General features: G+C 44.5%; 1 protein-coding gene across 1 annotated transcript in view; it reads left to right on the plus strand.

Moving 5' to 3' along the window:
* The first annotated feature begins 3,619 nt into the window (after window positions 1-3,619).
* ulk2 (unc-51 like autophagy activating kinase 2) overlaps window positions 3,620-24,402 on the plus strand; it is a 37,009-nt gene continuing 16,226 nt past the window's right edge. The window contains 8 exon segments of the mRNA XM_071538891.1: window positions 3,620-4,803; window positions 8,078-8,170; window positions 8,380-8,421; window positions 19,115-19,147; window positions 20,719-20,755; window positions 23,143-23,316; window positions 23,997-24,070; window positions 24,225-24,326. Of these exon segments, the coding sequence (XP_071394992.1) occupies window positions 4,714-4,803; window positions 8,078-8,170; window positions 8,380-8,421; window positions 19,115-19,147; window positions 20,719-20,755; window positions 23,143-23,316; window positions 23,997-24,070; window positions 24,225-24,326 (645 nt within the window). The 5' untranslated portion in view covers window positions 3,620-4,713.

Consider the following 24,402-nt stretch of genomic DNA (forward strand, 5'->3'; position numbering starts at 1 on the left):
TTTTGCTGATGTAGGTTCTCTGTTTGCAAGACAAACTTTTTTTCCCTGATGAACAAAATATTATCAGTTCATTGAATCAAAGCCTCAGCATCTTAGTGGAAAAATACTCTGCCTTCTTTTGTGTTGGGATATTCTTTTATTTAGGCCATTACGTGTGTGTGTGTGTGTGTTTCATGTATGTTTCATGTAGAATTTCATCACACTGATAATCTATGTTGGATTGCAGCAACTTTGTTGTGTTGCATTTCCTCACAATACTGTTGCATTCTATCCTAATAATGTTGCATTTGGGCGCCCTGGTGGCTCACCGAGTAGAGTGTGTACCATAAAGCTCAGTCCTTCCTGCAACAATCCGGGTTTGAATCCGGCCCACGGTCCTTTGCTGCATGTCCTCTCCTCGCTCTCTCTCCCATACCTTCCTGTCTCGCTCTCACTATATCTGTCCAATAAAGCATAAAATGCCAAAAATAAATCTTTAAAAAAAATAATGTTGCGTTCCCCAACAATAGTGTTGTATTCCATCATAATAGTGTTGCGTTCCCTCACAAAAGTGTTGCGTTCCATCACAATAGTGTTACGTTCCATCACAATACTGTTGCGTTCCCTCACAAGAGTGTTGCATTCCATCACAGTAGTGTTGCGTTCCCTCACAATAGTGTTGCGTTCCCTCACAATAGTGTTGCGTTCCCTCACAATAGTGTTGCGTTTCCTCACAAGAGTGTTGCATTCCATCACAGTAGTGTTGCGTTCCCTCACAATAGTGTTGCGTTCCCACACAATAATGTTGCGTTCCATCACAGTAGTGTTGTGTTCCCTCACAATAGTGTTGCCTTCCATCACAGTGGTGTTGCGTTCCCTCACAATAGTGTTGCCTTCCATCACAGTGGTGTTGCGTTCCCTCACAATAGTGTTGCATTCCATCACAGTAGTGTTGCGTTCCCTCACAATAGTGTTGCGTTCCCACACAATAATGTTGCGTTCCATCACAATAGTGTTGCGTTTCCTCACAATAGTGTTGCATTCCATCACAGTAGTGTTGCGTTCCCTCACAATAGTGTTGCGTTCCCACACAATAATGTTGCGTTCCATCACAGTAGTGTTGCGTTCCCTCACAATAGTGTTGCGTTCCCACACAATAATGTTGCGTTCCATCACAGTAGTGTTGCGTTCCATCACAATAATGTTGCGTTCCCTCACAATAGTGTTGCGTTCCCACACAATAATGTTGCGTTCCCTCACAATAGTGTTGCGTTCCCACACAATAATGTTGCGTTCCATCACAATAGTGTTGCGTTTCCTCACAATAATGTTACGTTCCATCACAGTAGTGTTACGTTCCATGACAATAGTGTTGCGTTCCCACACAATAATGTTGCGTTCCATCACAGTAGTGTTGCGTTCCCACACAATAATGTTGCGTTCCCTCACAATAGTGTTGCATTCCCTCCCAATAGTGTTGCGTTCCATCACAATAGTGTTGCGTTTCCTCACAATAATGTTGCGTTCCATCACAGTAGTGTTACGTTCCATGACAATAGTGTTGCGTTCCCACACAATAATGTTGCGTTCCATCACAGTAGTGTTGCGTTCCCACACAATAATGTTGCGTTCCCACACAATACTGTTAAGTTCCATCACAATAATGTTGCGTTCCCACACAATACTGTTAAGTTCCATCACAATAATGTTGCGTTCCCTCACAATAGTGTTGCGTTCCATCACAATAGTGTTGCGTTCCCTCACAATAGTGTTGCCTTCCATCACAGTAGTGTTGCGTTCCCTCACAATAATGTTGCGTTCCCTCACTATACTGTTGCGTTCCCTCACAATAATCTCCTAGCAACCACGTCTGGCTCCATCGTGGAGGTCCATTTGAGAATTGGCGGTGCACTAATAGTGTGTAAATATATGAAAACCAGACTAGACAAAGAGAGATACCTGCAAAATAGTGTTGTGGTGTAGCAGTAGGTAAATTCAGTTACCTTACAAAAGTGAACAGTCTGATGAGGTATTTTGAAAAAAGGGAAGAAGGGCAGGACACAACATTTCTGCCAATCTATTGAAAACCTTTTCAAAATGGCCTTCCATTATTTTTCCTGCCATGAGATGCTTACTTATAGTAATAGTATGCAGTAACATTTTTGAATGTCAATTTAGTATACTACTATGTGATTGAAAAGTGTTACATTCCATCACAATAGTGTTGCATTCCCACACAGTAATGTTGCGTTCCCACACAATACTGTTACATTCCCACACAATAATGTTGCGTTCCATCACAATACTGTTGCATTCCATCATAGTGTTACGTTCCATCACGATAATGTTGCGTTCCATCATAATGATGTTACGTTCCATCATAATGATGTTGCATTTACTCACAATAGTGTTCACAACACTTGTTCAGGTTGGCCTGGTGGTTCGTGAGTGACTCACAAACAAGAGGGTTCAGGTTCCACATCCACAACAGCCCACCTTCCATCCTGTCAGTGTGTCACAGTGTCACAAACTTGGATGACCTAGGGTGTCACACTATACAATATCTTTTACACGTGCAACTGATTAATACACAAGTAAGTAATGCATGACTTTTGTGAACAGTCATGTTAAAGGGATATTAATATTAATATTCTAACCATCCCACAGCACAAAATGACCATAGGAATCAAGAATGAGCCCACCAGCAACATTCAGTATCCATTCAACATCACCACAACCAAGGAAACACTCCCTGTTAGGGTTGAAAAAGCAACAATAAAATAATAGAAATGGTGAATTGAAAACAAGATGATGAAAATGCATGTGAACTGGAACATGAGTGATAAATTGTCAAATGATTTGCTAGATGCCTATATATGACACACTTGTAGTTTTCTAGTTTAGGCCTGCTTGAACATTATGGAACCATTAGTTATCTTTTTAGCCACCAGAGGGTATAAAATCTACACAGCTGATGTACGCAGTACAATACAGGGTTGCTTAATGCCTCCCTGGTGCCCTTATACACCATGTTATCTTTTTGCTGATAAAAGTTCCCTATTTTCATGAAAAAGCCTCAGTGTGTTAGAGGAATAATACTGTGCATTATTTTTGTGTTGGCTATTCTTTTAGTTAGGCCACTATATATGTGTGTGTGTGTGTGTGTGTGTGTGTGTGTGTGTGTGTGTGTGTGTGTGTGTGTGTGTGTGTTTCATGTATGGTTGATGTATTTCATCATATTGATAATCTCTGAGATGGGAGTGCAGCAACTTGTACTTTTATGTGCAGTCAGTCAGCCAAGGTGGTGTTGTTATGGAAGCGCTGAGTTCTCGTAATGGAGAAATAAATGTAGTGAGCAATTATATTGTTTTTTATATGGCCTCACAATAGTTTCAAGTCCCGCAAAAGCCAGTCCACTATTTTTCCTCCCAACTTTGTCCCCATACGTCTCCACGGAGCTTCCGTAGTGAATTTCGTAGAGAAGGACTAACTATTGCCGCGGAAGGTGACAGTCTAACGCCTCCGCGGATGGATACTGTATAAAACGGAAACATGGCTCTAGATTTCAGTATTGTTTAACGCAACGGCGAACGAGGAGGACCTGCCGTTTGACATAATGTGATAGAGCTGTACTGTCATAAAGACTGTACAGCGTTTATCGGCAGGTTACAGTAGTTTAACCTAGAAGGAAATTCATTGGAAGCGGTGGCAGGTTCTAATGGTGTGTCAGACTTGACGACGAAGAAAACAACGAAGTGTTTTTATCTGTCACACGGATGAAATCAATGTTCATCGAGCAAACATCAGTGTTTTCAAAGAGGGGAGAAATGTGTGTTGTGGAATCGGACATCTCGGCCAAGAGGACAGAAAAGACGGAATAACGCCTTGAGACAGACCACCCAGACCCCAGTTCCATGTTGACATTGTTTTGTGTTGTTGCATCCTTCAGATTTTTTTTCGAAGCTAACGTTAACTGTTAACTAGCTAGCGAATGTCGGCTAGCTATCTAGTTCGCCACAACTTGAGCATTTCAGTTAGAGGCAGGTTAAATTATTCAGCTGACAAGTAACGTCCGACGAGGTATTTGCATATTTTTTTTATTAATGCTAGCATGTTTGCAGAGACCAACAATGGGCAGTGTGACGCTGGATGTAGCGGCGGGGTTATGTCACTGTCAGGCTAACAGATAGCTGAGGGTGTCTGCAGCTGCCTGCCTCGAGTGTTTTGCATGGTAATGTCCGGCGGGCTTGGCATCATGTAGACTGTCCTTCTGAACAGGTTAGGTCACTGAGGAAACGCGCCCGAGTTAGTGAGCCTCCTCGCAGTGTAATGCGGAGCTGAATTGCTGGCTATCCAACTGGGTCAAAGAATGACAGCTGGCACCGATACTGTGTAGCTCAGGATTGTGGCTAGCCATGCCTAAAGCCGTCTGCTCCGTTTCATAGTGGACATACAAGCATCCCGACCCACTGGCAGGGGCATCTGAAGCACCATGCCCCGTCTGCATCTCTTATACGAGCAATAAAGCATATTAGAAAACAAGAGTTGGCGGACAGCAATGCCAGTCAGCCGGTCATGAAATAAACCTGCAGTGCAACAAACGTCACCAGGGACGAGCTATTAAGTGGGACAGTTTGCACCAGGATTATTTTCCCAAGGCAAGTGAAGAGGAGAGGAAACCTTCAGAGGCCGCCCCGCTGAGCCCAGCATCAACTGGGCCGTCAGTCCTTTACAATGGAGACGGTGGGGGACTTCGAGTACAGCAGAAAGGACCTGGTGGGACACGGAGCCTTTGCTGTGGTGTTCAAAGGGAGGCACAGGAAGGTAAATAGGCCTGCAATGCTTTTCTTTCCCCCTCCCCTCATCCCCTCTTTCCTCAGAGAGAGAGAAAGGGGGGGGGGGGGGCAAGTGACAGCTTCATTTGAAAAAATCTGGGTCAATGCAGAATGCAGCGAACACTGTCCTCACAGTGGCATCATCTAGTGCTGTCACTGTTTTTGTTTTTTTTGGGGGGGGCGGAGGTAATATTAGCGGGCATGGATGCATCATTGTGTAAACATATTCAGTTTACCTGATGCAACTGTACAGGCAGCTGTGACAGTGGGATTTCAGTGTTATTTCGTCAGCCTGCCGTTATTTCTGAGGTGTGTTTTCATGTGTGTTCGTTTTCATTCATGAAACGGATGAGTCAGGCAGCAGTGAATGACTTGCTGACGTACTGAGGCGGGGGGGTGGGGGTGGGGGAGGTGGTGGGGTGCAGTGTTTTTCCTCTCCCTTTTTAAGGATAGGAGACTTCCTTATATAAGAGCTGTGCCAGGTCCATTCATACTCAATGCTTGGACTACCTATTAGATCCTTTATACGAGGAAACTGTTATTCTATCACTGTTACGTTAGGCTGGGGTGTGGTTTTCTATAAGGCACAGAATGACACGGGGATGCTGGGTTTGTTTACGTGTGTGGGTGAGAGAGAGAGAGAGAGAGAGATGCAGTAGAATGACATCATGGCCCCCCCATTGCCACCGGTGTGAGACAGATGGTCCTGAATTCCTCAATGAAAGCCACGTTAGGCCATCCCCACACCCTGTCGTAGTCTGGGGATAGCAGGCTTCTGTCTATTGAAATCAATAACTAGCTCACAGCCTGGAAAGTGAACTGGATGTAGGGCTGCGAATCATCAGCTGATCATCTGTTTGGAAGCAATGCATAATGTGAGCATCCGTCCACCGGTCACATGCCCCCACCCCATCCTGTTAAAATGAACCTGGCATGTGAGCTGTGTATTTATAACTCCTAGCATCTGCATGTCATCTAGCCTATTTATAGGATTATTTCCACCTAGGAGAAACAGGGAGGTTGCTGCCACCTACATGCAATAGAGGTGATGGATTGCTTCATCCCTTAAGCAGTGCTGGATGTTACCTGGGAGCTCCTGTTATACTCTAGACCAGTGATTCTCAACCTTTTTCATATCAAGGACCCCTAATTTAGTCCATATTGATGAGATTTTGTCTCTTGAACCCAAATCTGAGAATATTTTTTATTGTTAGATATGATTTTGTCCAGAATTCCATGACTATTTGTATTGTAGGTAGAGAAATAACAGTGAAACTATGATCAAAACAGTCATTCTTTATTATCTAATTGTGTTCACTTTTTGTAAATGAACAACAACAATTCATCAGTTTGCTGGGAACCCCTTGGATCTCACTCAAGGAGAGGGTTGGTCCCTGGACCCCACGTCGAGAACCACTGCTCTAGACCTAGTATCAGCCTATTAGGCATGTAGGCTCATCAGATATAAGGTAACATAGATTAGAATGGACTTGTAATTGCCTGGCTTTACTTGTATCTGGACTTTAAAGAAGCCTTGATCTTCAGCTATTTTAAGAATGGCCTGGCCAAAATAAACAAGGTTTCGTGTTGCCTATTAAGTCACCATGAAATGAAAAATGACTTTTTCACCTTGTTAGGTAATTTTCCACATCATTACCTACCTATATAACAACACATGCAAAAAAAAATGACTTTTTATTTACTCTGTTTTTATTTACAAAATCAGAGTTCCAGTTGAACTCCTGGACAAGCATATTTAAACATTTTAGAGTGTAATAGCGCCTTATAGTTGCATTGTAAAAACACTGTATCCTCATCTGAGGAGGCCAGATCTGATATATGTTCATACTCCTTGGGCGATGTACCCTTCCGGGCTAATAGAGCTGATCTGCCTGTCTATCACAGCAGCTTCGGCTACCATGTTGACGCAGTGTTGCTGACGCTAATCTCTTTGTTGCTCACACCACCATAATCGCCTGTGATTCATAAATGAGATCATGTGTTATTCTGGAGAAAGACAGCATCCTTCCATCTTCGCCGGATGTCTTCCAGCAGCGGATGGTGCTTACTCTGCACTACTTCGCTGTCCATTATGTGGCACGCCACCAAGCCATTAGTTGGGTTTGATAGAAAGTAACCCCCACCTCCCCCCCCACCGCTGACTCGCTCCATCATTACATGATAGGCCAGCAGGGTCACATTTTTTCTATGGGTGTGCTGTCTGCAGCTCAGCCTCAGTCACACTTGGCTGGGCAGAGTGTCAGTGAGCTAGGGATGGATGTAGCTCAGCCGCCAGTGTATCTCTCTCACACACACACACACACACACACACACAGACTCACACATGCAGTCTCACTCGTGCGCTGAACTCTATGCCAGGCCTGAGGCGCAGAACACCCGCAGAACCAGAACATCTCCTATTAACCTAGATTCATTTGGAAAGCATCGCTTTTTACTCATAGAATTCCTTTCTCCAGTTTCCCCATCTGACTGACCGCGTATACAGCGCTGGATTCAGGTGTCATTACCGAAGCTCAGCCGCTCTCCCATTGTCTCCCTGTGTTTTGCTTAAGGGCAAAGGAACAGTCTAGCCCTCTCCTGGCTCTGTTCCTGTGCCCTTAGTTGGGTGTCCGTTTAGCAGATGCACCGAGAGTCCTTCGCCTCACGTGAGCTGCAAACGTCTTTTTATACCCGCTGCAGGAGCTCATGTGGAAACACTATCTCGGGCGGGGGAGAAAATAGGTCTCTCTCTCCTCTCGCTTAGCTTTTAGTGTAAAGTAGGCTGCCTCCGGTTCTAGCTGTCATTTGAGCGCGTCGTCATTCAGCGTGTCATTCAGCGCGACAGGGTGGCCTATCTGTCAGAAACCCAAGTTACCCGGTATTATTGGACCGGCTAAGATTTCCTCCGTCCTAGCCGTCTCCCACACAATGATGCTGACAATACAATTGCGGCCAGCTGGCTTGGCTTTTTACACAATACACACAGACACATATAGACACACACACGCACTTTGCACTTGGCATTAAAGCAAAACCACCCTAACATACTGTAATGCTGTTAAAAAACAGCTATGTAAGTAAGTACACAAAATACCTCCTAGACTACATTGAACATCACAGATTGTAGATATCTGTAAGAGTGTCCAAGGGTGGATGTTTCTTTTAAGTTGTTCTTTTGAGACTGAACCATAAGACCACATGCATCTAAAGGGGTTTTAACTACTTTCTTTTCTCCCTTCGTCCTCCACTCCTCCGCTCCGTAGAAGACAGATTGGGAGGTGGCCATCAAGAGCATTAACAAGAAGAACCTGTCCAAGTCCCAGATCCTTCTTGGCAAGGAAATCAAAATCCTGAAGGTGAGCGCGACACTTAATTGCTTCTCACTTATCTCCTGAACGTACTTAAAGAATGATTTGACATCGACCTTGCGCGAGTCCGTGCCTGTGACGGAAAAGGGCCTCGGCTTTGTCGTTAGAGATGTCAATGAGAGTGATCCCATCAGCTGTAGTTAATGGCGCTGCTAATGCATCTTGTTTTTCTGCTCTGTTTTTTTTTTTTTACCCAGGAACTTCAGCATGAAAACATTGTGGCACTTTACGATGTCCAGGTAAGTTCTTATCTTTTCTGCATTGAGATAAGCTTAAAGGGGCATTAAGTAATCTATGACTTTTGACGGCCAAGGAATTGCCGCAACATCAACTGGTCTGGAGTCATGGAGTCAGTGGCCTGTACTTGAGAAATGTTGCAAAACTACGAGTGTGGCTGATCTTGAATTAATCTTACCTATTGGTTAATCAGGATTAATTGCCAAGGGGATGGCGGCCAGCATTGCTAGCTGAAAACTCCCACCCTGAGAAGCTTGATGAATATGGGTCAATATGTCTCTCCATTAACTGCTGTTCACCGTGTGCTCAGCTTAGTGCCAGACAGGCAGGAATGGCCATGGCCTTGTCACTGCTCCAGTATTTATGGGGCATCTCTTGGGAAAATCTCTCAGAAACTGGAATCTCCATCCACAAATCCGCAAAGCAGGTTCAAGTGGATCAATTTTACTGTTGGCCTTCCTTTCCCAATAGCAAACCCTTCAGTTGCATGCCGAGTTAGCCTGCCTTCCATCTGCCTTTGACACTGCTAGTTGAGTCAGGGTCATGCTATTGCAGAGGTTCAATCCCATCACTCCCATTGTCAGGGTTGCGCTGTATAGCCTCTACAAGGTCGGTTTTGAGCTCAATATTTACCACAAGCCTGCAAATGAGAATAAAATAGCCAACTTTGCATAGGTCTAATTGAGATTGTCATCTATTTTTGCAGGCATGTGCAGAATAACTCAAGTCATTCAGTGTAAACAGGAGTTGGCTTTATTTGTAGAGGGAAGTTATTCCAGATGTTGCATATAAAGCATTAACTCAGAGCACTGTAGTAGGGCTCTAGAATTAATCTGTAGAATTACATAACACACTGCTCACATGACGGCATGTGACTGGCTAACGGCCAACACCGGCCCGACTCTCATTGTTCATTCCATGTTCTGTCCATCATCATCATCACATTAGCCCCAGTGAGTTAACAGGTAGGGTGGGTGATTTCTCAAAAACAGGCACCCATTGAAAGACACCCATTGGCTTCCATGGCTTTTATGCACCTCAAGGTTGTAGAAAACTGGATGCAATATTGCCTCAGAAGTTTTACGAGAATAGTTTACAAGCCCAAACAAAGCACTTTTAATACTTTTGGCAGGGCTATGAAACTCTGTAGATTGCCAGTGGAGAAAACTCTCAAGAAATGATGAAATTAAAACGTTGGTATTTTTAGAACGTTCGTATATACTGCATAGTGCTGAAAGGCCAAACTGTCAGTGGAGTATCACATACACACTGGTTTATGTCTCAACTGTTGATGGCCTTGTTAATCTTCACATGTTAAAGGACCATGATGCAATTGGCCTCTGAAAAGCCCAGCCCAGCTTAGCACAGCTCAGATCCCCTCTGGCCTCTGGCTAGGTGCTTGGACTCCACTGGTAGCATCTAGTGGAGTCCCACATCACAGATGCATTGGAGCTTCCATGTTATGGGCTAATATACAGGACCGTATCCCCTTTACAAAACTATTGGTACTAGCAGATATTCCACTCATAATCGCTGGTAAATCTGGTAGAAAAAAATGTGTTATTGACATAAATACTCATTGTTGGTAGCAGAATGTTTGACTGTGTAGTTTCCCAAGCATTCCCTCTCCAACATTTATTACTGGTCCTGTTGTTTCTACATTTGGAATGTGTCAGTAGTTTGCTCTCCAGTATGTATAGCTCCAGGAGTAGCTATATATAAATCTCCTAGAGTTGGGTATACTCTCTCTAAAGGGAGAAACAGGGAGGGAGGCAGAGAGAAGTGATGATAAAGCACTTCCCACATGGTAACAGTACTTCCTGTGTTTGTGTGAGTCTCCCACTGGGACCCTGCTGATCAGTCCATCCACCCCTCTCTTCATCCCTCCATCAGTGCCACTGATGTAATAACCTCTTCCAGAGGCAGATGGCTGAGGAGCCCAGTCATGCCTCAGTAGACAGGACACTGTAGAATAAGTAGCTTCCATCACTGATAAGACCTTCAGCAAAGAAACATATAATACTTTGATTGTAGCTTTGAAATCTGGCCCTTGGTCTTTGATGTTCAAATTCATTGTAACCAACCAGCTACCCTCCTTGACTATGAGAGCTTTTGACCCAAAATAGAAAAATCTTGATTTTTCCAAACTATGGCTGGTAGATAAACATGTCTCTTGCTGAGTTTGATGTATATACTTTGATTATACTTTGATTGTATAATACTTTGATTGTAGCTTTGAAATCTGGCCCTTGGTCTTTGATGTTCAAATTCAATGTAACCAACCAGCTACTCTCCTTGACTATGAGAGCTTTTGACCCAAAATAGAAAAATCTGTTGATTTTTCCAAACTATGGCTTGTAGATAAAAATGTCTCTTGCTGAGTTTGATGTATGCTAGTTCCACTCAAGAGCAAGCTAGTTATCTACCCATGTGGAAGAAATCCAGATGGATTTTTGCACATTCCATACATTATAAGTAACGGTATAGGTTTATAGGTTTAGTTGGTGATTTTTTTTGTGTGGTACAATGGTGTCAAAATGAATGTAAACTCATGCTACTGTAAGGCACCTTGATTGAAGTGTCCACCAAATGGTACAGATATATTATGTTTCCTCAGTTGAGTGTAAGGCATAAAAAATATAGAGCACAAATGACTAAGAAAGTGTTTTGTAGGTCTTTATTAGGCCATGTTGTGCTGCTGCAGCTGTCTGATTTGGCCCCAGGGTGCCGGGGAAGAACACCATGGGCTTGTTTTGGCTCTAGACAAGAACTGGTATACTGGTGCTGTGTTTCTCTTGATGCGAGCTCAACCCCTCAAAGCCCACTTTGTTAATTGCGCGGTTTGAATTTCTTCACGGTCTCTCTCTCTCTCTCTCTCTGTGTTTCTCCATTTTGCTTGCTTGGTATCTCTCACCCTCTCCCTCTGTTTTTGCCTCTGACGCCGACCGGGCTGGTTTCGGCGTCGGTCGCAGCCTCTCCTTCTCTACCATCTGGCTTTTCTTTCTTCCTCCTTTCTTTTCTCCGCAGTCTTAGTCTGTCTGTCTCGGTAGCCAGTGTTATGCTGTGTATTTCCCCTCTCTGCGACCGTATAAATAGAGCCTGGTGTGTCGCAGCCCGTCAGTAATAGAGAAGGAACTGGCAGCTGCTGCTTTTCTTTGCTTCTTTTTTTTTTGTTGTTTTTCATTCCCTATTTATCTTTTCTGTGTGTTGGACCCTTTGTATCACTCGCTCTCTCTTCTCATTTTTTGTTTCCCCCTCCTGCTCTCCACCCTTCCTCCTACCTCCCCCCTGTTGGCATCTTCCCAGCCCCATCAGCTGTTGTGGTTGGTCGGAACCACGTGCCGTATGACTGAGTTTACCCAACAGAGCAGGAAATCTAACCCAGGCGGGTTTGTGCAACCGTTGGGGCTGGCTTCTCTTGTCAATTAAAAATGACACGGAATAGCCTGGGCATGTATTTATGTCCTGCTAAGCTGCTATGTTGTCCTTTTTTAAGTAAGTCAAACTTATTCGAAAGAGGATCAAAAGAAGCGAGACCCAACTCTCTTAAATTCTTTGACATTGTCCTCTGTTTTGAAAGAGATTGAATTTTTCTGGTTTATTTTCAGTTCTGTGGTCCCAGTCCACTTTACACTACTATCTTTCAGAATTTGTGCTTACTTACCGCTTTTGAATTAGAAATGCAATCGATTAATCATGGTCCGTTTTGAAACACTATCCTTTTAGCTAATATGAGAGCCATTGCAAACCCTTGTTCATCTGTAGCCCAGTGATGTTCAAAGATCACAGGGAGCTTTCCTCATCTTGACTCAAGGCTCTATTGAGCATGCCAGATATTCACAGCTGTTATACCCCGGCCGTGGCTTTTCATTTCATCAATAAACTTTGTCAATAAACTTCCTATAAGAAACAGCCTGTACACAAGGTTTGACTTTAAGGCGCAGGGTGTGTTTATAGTGTTCACATGTGTGGAAAAACCGCTGACAAATTCCTCTGAGTTCACTTGAAAGGCGAAGACAAAGTTTGGAAATGCTCTCTCTTTGGATATCGGTCTTGCCATAAGACTAGGTTGTGTTAACGTTGTGCTGCCTTTTTCACTGGCTACAGCAACATTGGGTCTAACTGTCCACTGATGAGTTACAGGACTACAAGAACATGTAATATTCTGAACCAATCTGGCCGACGGAGGTTATTTGTAGTGAGCCTGGAATAGCAGAGTGTCTGTCAACTCATTCCTGTGGATGTTTAAAGAGCCTGAGTTGCCTTGAGTCTTGATCCTTGAGTTAACAGCTTGAAATATAGGTGAAGACCCAGATTTATCTGAACATCCCCACTGCCCTCACCTGTGCCAACAGGAAGTGGGTCACCTATTTAAAGATTGATAATAGTGACCATAAACATGGCCTTTCTGTCCCGTCTTTATACCCGGCGTGGTATGGGTGGTTACTGACTGGCCTGCTGACAGTAGATGGTTGTGGGGGAACGGCAGGTCTTTGTGTCAGTAGGATCCTCATTAAGGATGATGATGCTGGGAGGGATTGACCTTTTGGAAAAGCAGGGTGCTGTGGGCTCAATCTATAGCATTCTCAACCTTTTTCATATCAAGGACCCCTAATCTAGTCCACATTAGAGCCACGGACCCCCATTTGATGAGATTTTGTCTCTCAGACCCAAATCTGAGAATATTTTTTATTGTTAGAAATGATTTTGTCTGGAATTCCATGACTATCTGTATTGTAGCTAGAGAGAAAACAGTGAAACAGTCATTCTTGTACATTCTGTAATTGTGTTCACTTCTTGTAAATGAAATAATAGGGAAGTCATTCTTCTACATTCTGTAACTTCTTGTAAATGAAATGCTGAAGTTTAGCAATTCATCAATTTGCTGGGGAGCCCCTGGAACCACCTCAAGGACCCCTGGTGCTCCCCAGACCCCACGTTGAGAACCACTGATCTATAGCCGGCTTATACACAAACACCACATAAATACAGTGAGTCACCTATGCTTTAAAGGCCACAGGTACACACACACTCACACACAAGTCAATTCCAAGACCAGGTCCAGTTGAGTCCGAGTCGAGATAGCAGCATAGCGGTTCATAGTTTCAGAACTTTCTTTAGCTACGATAATCAGTAATAAGCTTTGGTAGAATTTTGTTTTTATTGTGGTCAAATCAAATTCCAGGTAGCATTAAAAATATTTTGAAGAGTCTTAAGTTTGGCTTTCTGAGACTCGGTATATGGCATTTGTATGGCTTCTGCCAGCTTCTTTGAATGTGCTAAACCTCCGGTGGCTTTGTGTGAATCACCAGCTCGCTCATTGGGGGAAGCCAACGTCAGTTCACCTGCCTGCCTCTCGGAATAGCATGTGCATTGACGGAGACTGTAAAAAGGTGGGAAGTGGGAGTATCCGCGCCAGATGAGAAATCGCAGGTCCTTATTCCCGGCTCTGTAGCTGCGGAGGAGCTCTGCTCACGTGCCGCCTTTAATGACGGTCCCGAGCGCGAGGCCGTGGCGCTCCCGGTCCTCCTTCACAGAGCTGTTACCGTTAAGCAAGATGTAGCAGCGTGAAGCAGAGAGCCCTAATTATAAGGTGTTGAGTATCTAAGGCTCTCTCTCTCTCCCTCTCTCTCCCTCGCCCACGCTGCACTTTACAGCTCAGCCACTTTGCTTAGTTTAGAGAAGTAGAGCGATGGACTGAGTGTGTGTGTGTGTGTGCATCTTCAGAAGTTACATTGGAGGTGCGTTTGTTTTGATGTATGTTCAGAGGTCGTTGCCCGTGCACGTGCCCACAGGAGGTGTTGCAGGTCCAAAATTAAAACCTGCTAAGCACCAGATGGCACATAAATCAGTAAAGCTCACCTGCCACACTGACCAGTAACTTATTTGAATGGCTCAGTTATACAGTCTTTGGTTTTTGCCTGTTCTCAAACTACTGTACACTGTCTCTGACCGTGAGCCAATCAAATCAAAGCACAACTATGGCTCGGTTTGAAACAGGCTCCTGATTGGCTCCCTGTTATGCTAGAAAAACTCTAAATCATGACTCTTTACTGAATACTTAACTAGGGTTGCAAAGGGGTGGAAAATTTCCGGTAAATTTCCGGAAAGTTTCCGGTAAATTTCCATGGGAAGTTAAGCTGGGGAATTTTGGAAATATTCCAAATTGGAAACTTTCCATGGGAATTATGGGAATTTATGGGAATTTATGGGAATTAATGGGAATTTATGGGAATTAACTGGGAATTGAGGGTAATTTAATGGAAAGGTATCATATCCAAGCATAAATATTTGTTTTGTTATAAGCAGACATCCATCCAAAATAATACAATTAAAACAGATTTATTTGTAAGTAGAACTTTATCAAGTGTTAAATATTTTATTGAACAATCAATTCTTTCATTGAAGAACAAAAACATGAATGTTGAGTTAAATATTACTCATCCCCCCGACCCAACCCATTCAAAAATTAATAAAAATGCACAGGAATGCACAGTGCATGTAGGGGGCGTGGTCTCAATAGCCCTGCAGTAAGCAGTGTGCTATGTGTGCATGTGATTGAGGAATAGCATAGATATTCAACTGTACTTGCATGATATCTGGTTGTTTTAGTCAGGATTATGCTAAAATATATTTTCCCCAACTATATTTAAGTTCCCTATTAAGAGCATACCTTCAATTTAGTAAATTCCTGGTTTATTCCCGTTTATTCCCATAAATTCCCGTTAATTCCCATAAATTCCCGTTAATTCCCATAAATTCCCGTTAATTCCCATGGAAAGTTTCCAACTTTGAAAATTCCCGGAATTTTGCAACCCTATACTTAACAGAGCACCCGGTTCTTTACACAAAATAGCATAGAAAACAGGTAGGGTGATGTATTTCTATGAAAAATCGATATTAATTATTTTTGCCGTTAAAAATTATTCTTGGCAGGTAATTGTTTTTTTTTTTGTTTACCAGCCCTTGGCAGCTGAGCCAAACAGTTATTTTCAGATGCATGAGGTGGCGCTTCCTAGTTAGTGCACTCTAACTGAGGGCACTACGCAACCAACCACTTTCTCTCACACACACACACACACACACACACACCTCTTCACTCCCTTGCTCTGTCATCCACACACACACACACACACAAACGCCGTTTCATGAGACGTGAAGCAATCGGGAGAGGGGAGAGTTTTGACAGGGAAGACGTATGAGCAGGAAACTCGATGTCAAGGAAAACAGAATGTGACGGGAGGGAGGGAGGAGGAGGGTTTTGTTTGTGAAGCCGCGTTGTGCTTTGTGAGGCGGCTACATTAGGTCGAGCTTCCAAAACAAAACCTGAACTTCCTCCTGAGGAACACTGTGTTCTAGCCGGGAGAGGGGCCCCTAGCCTGGTCTGTCTGTGTGTGTGTGTGTGTGTGTGTGTCCCTTCTACAAGAGGTAAAAGAGGCAGGACTGACAGTATGAAGTGGGGTGAAAACAGAAAGGCGGGTGTTTCTTGTTCTTGGATACATTCAGGGGGGATTTTCAGAGCTCAGCGAGTTTTCCTAGAAAACCAGCAGCACGTGCCTCTGTCCACATTCCATCACAGGGCTTTTCTTTACAGCCGTTAAACCGGCTGGGACTTAAGCCCAGAGGAAAACCCTGCTGCTATAACGCACACACACATACGCACACACACACACACTGTTTACAGTTTATTTTCTCAGGGGTTCTATGTCATCTGGAGGGAACATGTACTGTATGTTCCATGTCTGATAAGCACACACGTTTATTTAAGGAAAGCACACACACTCGCAGTATTTCAACTTTCACATGATTTCACATGATCTCCAGAGCATGTAGGCTTCCCTCTTACGTAACACAGGGTGTCAGCAGGGGGTCTGAAAAAGTTGTAAACAATTCTAAAATCATATCTTACAGCTCAAATCCTTAGCAGATATAGTTAAAAAAATATTGTCTTAAATTTAACTTGGTGAGGATGAAGTGAGGGTGTGATTTTGATATTTTAATTTAAATTTACAGCCATTTAGTTTGCTGTACTTCACTTTGTCTTCCCCCTTGTGTAAAGCCGCAAGGATTAAGGCTGTTTACACGGCCTGATCTCTAGCAGCCACACACCTCCACGGGGCGTCTCGTGCCTTTCCACCGGTGAATGGATTAACGCACGGTGTGTTTATGTGTGTGTGTGTGTGTGTGTGTGTAACGACAAAAACCGTCCGTAAACAAGCATCGCCTTTCTTGGCTCAGTCTGGAAAAACCACCACAAGCCGTAACCTCCTGACCTGAGCCCATACTGTAATTAGTGTGTGATCTGTCATTGCGTGCTTCTGTTATATCAAAGCACAGACTCTGCTCCCAAATAACACCCGTTTACTCAGAATAGTCTGGATTACCCTTGGTAGCTTGCGTGATGGATAACATGCTGACAACCCCCCCCCCCCTTATGCACACACACATGCGCACACACACTCCTCTCCCCCTCCTCCCTCTCTCCAGTTTGGTCATCTCCCTTCCCCCCCCCCCCTTTTGTTGTTATGTAACCCTGTGCTCCTGGAGTTGGGGAGTGTGACGCAATCGGTGAACGGCTAACCAGAAAACACTGTTGTTTGGGCTCAGATCGAGCGTTGGCAGTCCTTATTGTGTGTGTGTGTGTGTGTGTGTGTGTGTGTGTGTGTGTGTCCCACTTAAAGACAAATGTCATTTTTCAGTGCTGATGTACTGTGTTGTCAGTTGTCAGATCAGGCCCTCAGGACAATAAAACCCCTTCATCTGTCCCAACAGTAGACAGATGGCTGGTTGTGAAACAGTTTATAAGCGCGAGTGTCGGTGGGTTTCCGTGACGACTTTCATGATGACAGACGGGATATTTATATCGTTGTTGTTTTGGGATCTTTTTCACCAGAAGGGAAAGAGTTTTTGGAGGCCCGGCCCTCTTCTGGCAGCCATCCACGTCCAAAGTCCACCAGTTTTTGTTTCAGATACGGCCGACGTGCGAACAGTACGTTCCCATAGACGTTTTCCCCTCACGTAAACAGTTCAAACGGTCATCACTTTTCATAGCTGCTACTTCTTCTAACCCCCCCCCCCCCCCCCGCCCAAAACAAAGGCCGCCCTGTGCTGCTGATGTCACCACCTGCCTCTTCGACATTCCTCTCACTCCCCGGCAATTAGGCGACAAACCAACGCGAGGTGACTGCAGCAGTCGGGGGGGGGGGGAAACAACAACACCGGAAAGTGCCAAAACAAACACTGAATGAAAATAGAAAGTGTTTTTCTTCTGTCCTTTGCCTAATGGGACACTCGGTCTCCGCTATTTCTCGGTAGCGCTTCCGGATGACGCTACACAGCCGAGGCCTGACTTTTTGAATTGTGTAAGAATGTTCCTCGGTGACGTTGGCTGCTGTGTGTGTGTGTGTGTGTGTGAGAGAGAGAGAGAGAGTGTGTGTGTGTGTGTGTATGGGACGGGGATTTTGCACAGCCACTGACATATCGGTTACCCTCGTCCCCCTGGCCTCATGGATAACTCTGCCCCTTCCACGGCCCCCCCCATCTCTCCCCCCCCCCCCCCCATTGCGCTGCAGAATACATCCTCATTATGTAATCCCACTCTGGCCCCAGCAGCCCCCACCCCACCCCCCCCACCCCCCCCCACACACACACACACACATACAGTCAGAACGGATAATGGCAGCCCATCCCCCAACACCACCTGCCCCATGTACAGCAAACGCTCTATAGGATTGGACAGGACAAGAGCTACTCACCAACCAATCAGGCGGGCCTGTTCGCCTCGGGTCGCAGCTCACATGACTCGCATGGTGCCACGGTGCTGTAGTTACTGGTCAGGCCATGGAAACCTCCTATATTTGATTCACTATATGTGGCAAGATGTGAAAAATACTGGATATATCAATGTGTCTATGTTGTGAAGTGCTAATAGGTAATACAGGGAATCAGGCTTCAGCTAGGGGCTGATGGGAAGCGTAGTCCTACTGATGGGCTTGTTGTTTATGACTGGAGTTGATGATGTGGGATGACCATGGTGCACACAACCCGACACCTCACACACACGCCGGGTACATGCATGTTTGTGTGGAGATGTAAACACAATACTTGCACACCTGCTAACTGACACACACATGCATCTAGTCTGTCATGCAGGCATCTAGTAGCCACCCCCCTCTCTTCACACATGCACACACACACACTAGTAACCCAGAAGCCTGCTTAGGTTACTTGGCTGTGTTCCAGCGCCTCAGCTCCTCAGTGTTGACAAGGTGTCTGTCCTAGTTGTCACGTTGCCGTGATTCCTTGAACCTCAATACTTTGAACACACACACACACACACATACCGTCTGCATGCACCTGTAACAGGTTCTATCATGCTCTCCTGCCAGCGTGCTACATGTCTACACGGTGCTTTGGGTTGATTGAGGGTGGTTTGGCCGTAGCTCCATGTGAGTCTGAGACCAGCCTGGCTCTATTTTCAATTGCTATCAAATACAGCTAGGTGTATTAGCAGTGTCATAAGCCTCCAAGATGCATTTTCCAGCCACAGTCTTCATAAATAGTTACTACTGATAATGTATGCAGTCACTTCTGTAGATTTTCCAGTGGCTGTTTTTCTCATGGCTGTCTGGTGGAGCAGACAGCTGCTGCAGGATGAATTATTGCATCTCTGACTGACTGTCTCTTCTCTTCCAGGAAACGCCCAACTTTGTTTTCCTGGTCATGGAGGTAAGTGCAGAAACGTGACTGACTGGGTATTTGATGACTCTGGGCCTCTATTTTGCACTCATCTAGCGTCGTACGCCATGTGTCATTCCCCCGTCCGGCCGTCATGGGCTTCATCTCTGTCGTCTCCCTCAACTTGTTTTCTTTCCCCGTCTGTCTTTTTAATCTCCTTCCTTCACTCTAACCCTTGGCGTCCTCCCCACCTCTCCCCGTGTCCTACTGTATTTCCAGTTTCGCAACCCTACCCAGCTGCCTTCAGGGTAGAAAACAAACCGTGACGGCACCTCAAGTTCCTCACTGGAAAATACACCGCTCTGTTTTCTAGGAACCCTGTTCTCCGAAAGCCATCGCCTAAATGGTTGTTTTTGGCCTATATTTAGACGGCCCTACTAAATATTAATATACCCCTTCTCACTTTCAACCTGTTGATAAGGTAATCCTTTGGGAACTTGGCTTGTGTGTGTTTGGATAAATTGCTATAGCACCAGGCTACCTCGACTGGAGGGTATTTTCACTTGTTTTTCATCATCTGTTGTTTTCAGAGCTGACTTAGGTGAAAGACAAGATAGGCAGTTGGTTGCTCTAGACAAACAGAATGTCTCCTATGAGCTCCATTATATTTTCATTTTTGCCCCACTATCTGATGGTTTTAGGAGTATTGCCAGGGACGTGTTGCATGCAGAGAAAAGAAAAACACAGGCTTTTCCTGCAAGTTGAATTGCCGACCTTTCTAAGACGTTGACAATGACGCTAATCATGAATCTGTTTGTCGCCGCGTCACGTTTTGCTTGGCAAGAAACGGCTCGTCTTACTCAGAGGTTAACGGAAGTATCAGATGAGTTTCTTATGAACAGACGGCCGGACCGAGCTCGGTGTGAACCCATGGAAAAGAATACCGTCCAGAGGGACACGATGCTCTTTCAGCACTGTCAGTCTGGAGTAAATACAAAAAAAAAAAAAAAAGACAATTTGTTCGTTCGAATGGGACATTTACTTTCCGGTGAGCGTTCGAGGGAAGATGTTTGTTCTGGAACATTTAGTGCTGCGTTCTGCCAACATAGCAGACATGGTTTGAAGACATGTAAGCTTAATGTGTCAGCCCTTAGCCTAGTGAGCTTTTTTTTTTTTAGCACACTGTCCACCCAAATACAAACCTCTTTTGTTTTTTGTGTGTTTTTCTCTGTTGCCAGTAAGCCATATAGCCTGGCGACATAGCATATAGAGGCAACAGTCACATAGTTCTGGCTCCTTGCGGTCTGTAATTTCACTCACTCTTGCCCGTCTTTGCTTATCCACTCAGCCTGTCGCTCTCCCTCCCACACCCCCAGCCCACCCTCATCCCTCTCTTCCTGTTGTCCTTCATGAGAACTAGCTGCACCCGAGCAGAGGTTGTCAGGCCTGACAAAGCTGCAGCCATTCATCAGATTAATTGATGAGCCTGCCATTATCCGGGCTAGGATGGGAACACACACACACAAAGTGTACTCTCAGCTTGATATTGTTTATCCTGAATTTGCTTCTGTTCACACAGTATTGCTGATGGTGATTGTTTATCTTTCCCCCCCCACACACAGTACTGTAACGGAGGCGATCTGGCCGACTATCTGCAAGGTAAGCATCTCACTAATCTCTCTACCACACACACAGATTATTATTCATCAAAACAAAGTTACTAATGCCGCAGAGGAGAGATGGACATGTGACTGGAGCTGTTATGGGTGTATGTGTGGGAATCTGTGCACGTGATTGTGCATTTATTACGTCTGTGACAGAGTGTGCATGGGGTGATGTGTGTGTAAATGAGTGTGTGGGGTATTGTGTGTCTGTACTGTATGCGGGGACGTTTATGACTGCGTGTGTGTCCATGTTCGCTATGTGAGGGATGTGTGTGTGTGTGTGTGTGTAGGAACCACTGCAGCTTTGCACAAAGGGTTCCTTCTCCAGTTCAGAGCCAGTCAGCACAGTGCTGACGCCACTGCGATTTACACCAAAGGTCACCATCTCTGATGATGTCTGATCACAGTGCAATAAGCAAGCTTAAAGCTGAAATGAAACATAATGGGAAGTGAAATTGATGTTATGGAGGTTCACTCAGTTTTGTGTGGTTCAGTACTCAAAAATACCCAAGCAATTCCAGAATGTAGTGGTGAAATGCATCAATCAACAGGTAGTTTTCAAATACTGCTAGGGTGCAGCCATCTTGAATTTTCATTGCCAGTGTCATCATGGGTATTGGATGTCTAGCTGTGGCAGCTAGGGTCTAGAATTACAAGTAGGACAAACCCAAATGGCTTTGTCAAGTTGCATATCTTAGTTTTTGCAATATGGCCAACACACCAAGTTAACAAATCAAATATAATGAAATGAAACCATTATTAAAGAATCTTAACTAAAGGTCATTGTAGGCATATTCAAATCCAGGGTAATCCAAGCAGGGGAAGACATTCCCGATCGACCCAGTAACCCAAGATGGAATAGGAAACCAGTACCTCTTCCCCAATGCCCTCTGGCCCAAAGGTGAACTGCCTGTAGGCTGTCAACCCAAATAAAATAATCCTCATAAAAACATAGCGATTAGACATGACATCAAAGACAGTAAACGAGTTCTCTTTCACCATGAATCAAAATCCCTCATTTTGACGCCAAACTGAAAAAAACGCTTGCTGAAAGCTAGGTCTGGTGCAACATCACACCCATTCCGTAATTATGATGCAGTTCAAATATGTTTACACAGACATTGACACAGACATTGAGAGTCAAAAGGCAGTCTAAAACTCGGCGACCCTTCAAAATATGTTACTTCACCTCGCTTTACATAAATATGCTGACTTAAATTCAGATTGGCTATCGGAATCTCAACTCCACCCCTCAAAATCAATGTCAATGTATGCATTGCCAATACTTTTCTTAGATAACTGTTCCACAAAGCCACTGATTGTGTTGCTGGAACGACTCACTTATCATAGCACCTTGTGTAACATGCCCGCTCCAAGCGTCCATCTGCACAGAGACCGCTGCTGACAGTGTTTGTGTAACAGTGTGGGTCACGGTCAAATGACAGGGTGGGCCAGGGGTCTCCACTTGAGTTGGGTCATACTGTATCTCTAACCTATTTGTGGTTGTGACATGAAACCATGGGGTCAAAGTGGAAGCCTAAGTCGCTAGATGAGCTACATGGTGTTGTGGTGTTATTGGTACTCTGAGGAAAGCTGTGCTCCAGTTGACAGGCTGAACACTGAACTCACAGACTGTTCTGACTGGGTTCTTATCAGGGAAAGGCTTCTGCACAGAGGTGTGTTTTCCACTTCGCTGACGCATGGAGCATTGTGTCCCGACCTACACACTTTAACCATCTACCATTATATAAGAGGATCCTGTAACAGTATTATTCCACTACTTACACAAGTTTTTCCATGTCAGAAGTTGGTCCACTGTGGTGGGCAGGGTGCAGCTAAACCACAAATCCTAGATTAATGTTGATAAGCCTACTGGTTTGATCTATGCCTACATTGTAATCACAATGGCTTGGTGTGGAGGGAGAGGAATCCTCTTAGTCTCACATCGGATTAGACTTATTTCACTACCACTAGGGACCAGGGCCTTTACTACTACGATTTGCGCTATTTACCCAAGGATTATTACTTTAATACAATAATTAGCCTTAATCAAATGAGGCCGGAGCACTGCAGTTGCATTCCCTTCTGGTTCAGAAATACACTTAAAAAGCGAGAGCAATTGTGGTAGAATATGATGAAGGGTTCTCCATCATGTGAGCACAGACCAAGGCAACAGGTCATTAATGCTATCCATTAGGGAATGAGTCCAGTAAGCAAGTGTTCTGACCGTAGTCATCTACATAGTCAGCTTGCTGGAGGCTTAATGTTGTCAGAAACAAGTCTTTCTTCCCTCCCTATAAAACATTCATGACTTCTAGGTTCTATTGCTTTGGCACTGAATCCTGGGTAATGTCGTTTTCGCTCCTCTCCCCTCTGCTTTAGCCAAGGGCACCCTGAGAGAAGACACGCTGAGGGTTTTCCTCCAGCAGATCGCCGCCGCCATGCGCATCCTCAACAGCAAAGGAATCATCCACCGGGACCTGAAGCCCCAGAACATCCTGCTGTCCTACCTGGGTCGCAAGAAGTCCAGCATCAGTGGCATCCGCATCAAAATAGGTGATGGAATCAGTTGCCAGAAGCGCTTATTTGGTTTCCTATTCATGTCTAAGTAGATTTAGAATTAGTGGAGGTGGACTTCTACTTGTGCCACAAACACACCGTTATATTAATATAGTCTGCCTACACTGCTGATAAGGTAGAGGTTGTACATTAATGTTTACTGTAATATTAACTAAATTCCATTTTTACATGATTATATAATTATTACCAAGTGCTCATCGTTAGCTTCTGCTTCTGAATTTGGAATTCCAAGAATATGACTTTTTGTTCAGAAGCAGAGGGGGAGAAAATGCACATTTGACATGTAATTGATGTTATGAATTTATTTATTTGCCAAAAGCTTGTTGTACACATCACCTCCCACTTCACATACCATCAAATACACAGCTACTCTGCTGTCTGCCCCCTAAACGTCTCATCCTGGCAACAGTTATATTATTTTTCCCACTTACCCAGTCTTATTTACTACATTGTTGGGTTGTTCATGCATGTTCAACTCGTATTTTCGCATTCACTATTCACTATTTTTTAGCTATGCTAAAGGTAGTATTTGAGCACTTTATGACTGTTTTATTGTTTCTGTCCCAGGGATTCATGAGAGTCCAACAATAGTGGTGTGTGTTGCTAGTAACAACACAGCCATACTGACTGGCTTGTTTCATGTTTCTGTCCTGCAGCTGACTTTGGCTTCGCACGGTACCTCCAGAGCAACATGATGGCAGCCACGCTATGTGGGTCGCCTATGTATATGGTTAGTGTCTTTTTATTATGTGTTATGGGTGTCTGGAGCATTGCAGCTGATGTCAGTGATTCTCAAATGACAAATGTCTGCTTTCTCAGCAGCGTGTTGCATAACCTGTCTTCTTTTTTATCTTTACTGTTGACCTTCCCCCCCCCCCCCTCAGGCCCCAGAGGTCATCATGTCCCAGAACTACGACGCCAAGGCCGACCTCTGGAGCATCGGGACGGTCATCTACCAGTGTCTGGTCGGCAAGCCACCTTTCCAGGTCGGTACTGTATTAGGAGAGAAAATTGCTAACATGTTGGTATATGTGTGTGTCAGTGTATCTCATTGCTCTGTTT

This window comes from Centroberyx affinis, unplaced genomic scaffold (genome assembly GCF_046629955.1).
Source record: "Centroberyx affinis isolate AG114_WGS23_722 - 3 ecotype Tasmania unplaced genomic scaffold, CSIRO-AGI_Caff_v1 ptg003363l_1, whole genome shotgun sequence".
NCBI classification, from domain to species: Eukaryota; Metazoa; Chordata; class Actinopteri; order Beryciformes; family Berycidae; genus Centroberyx; species Centroberyx affinis.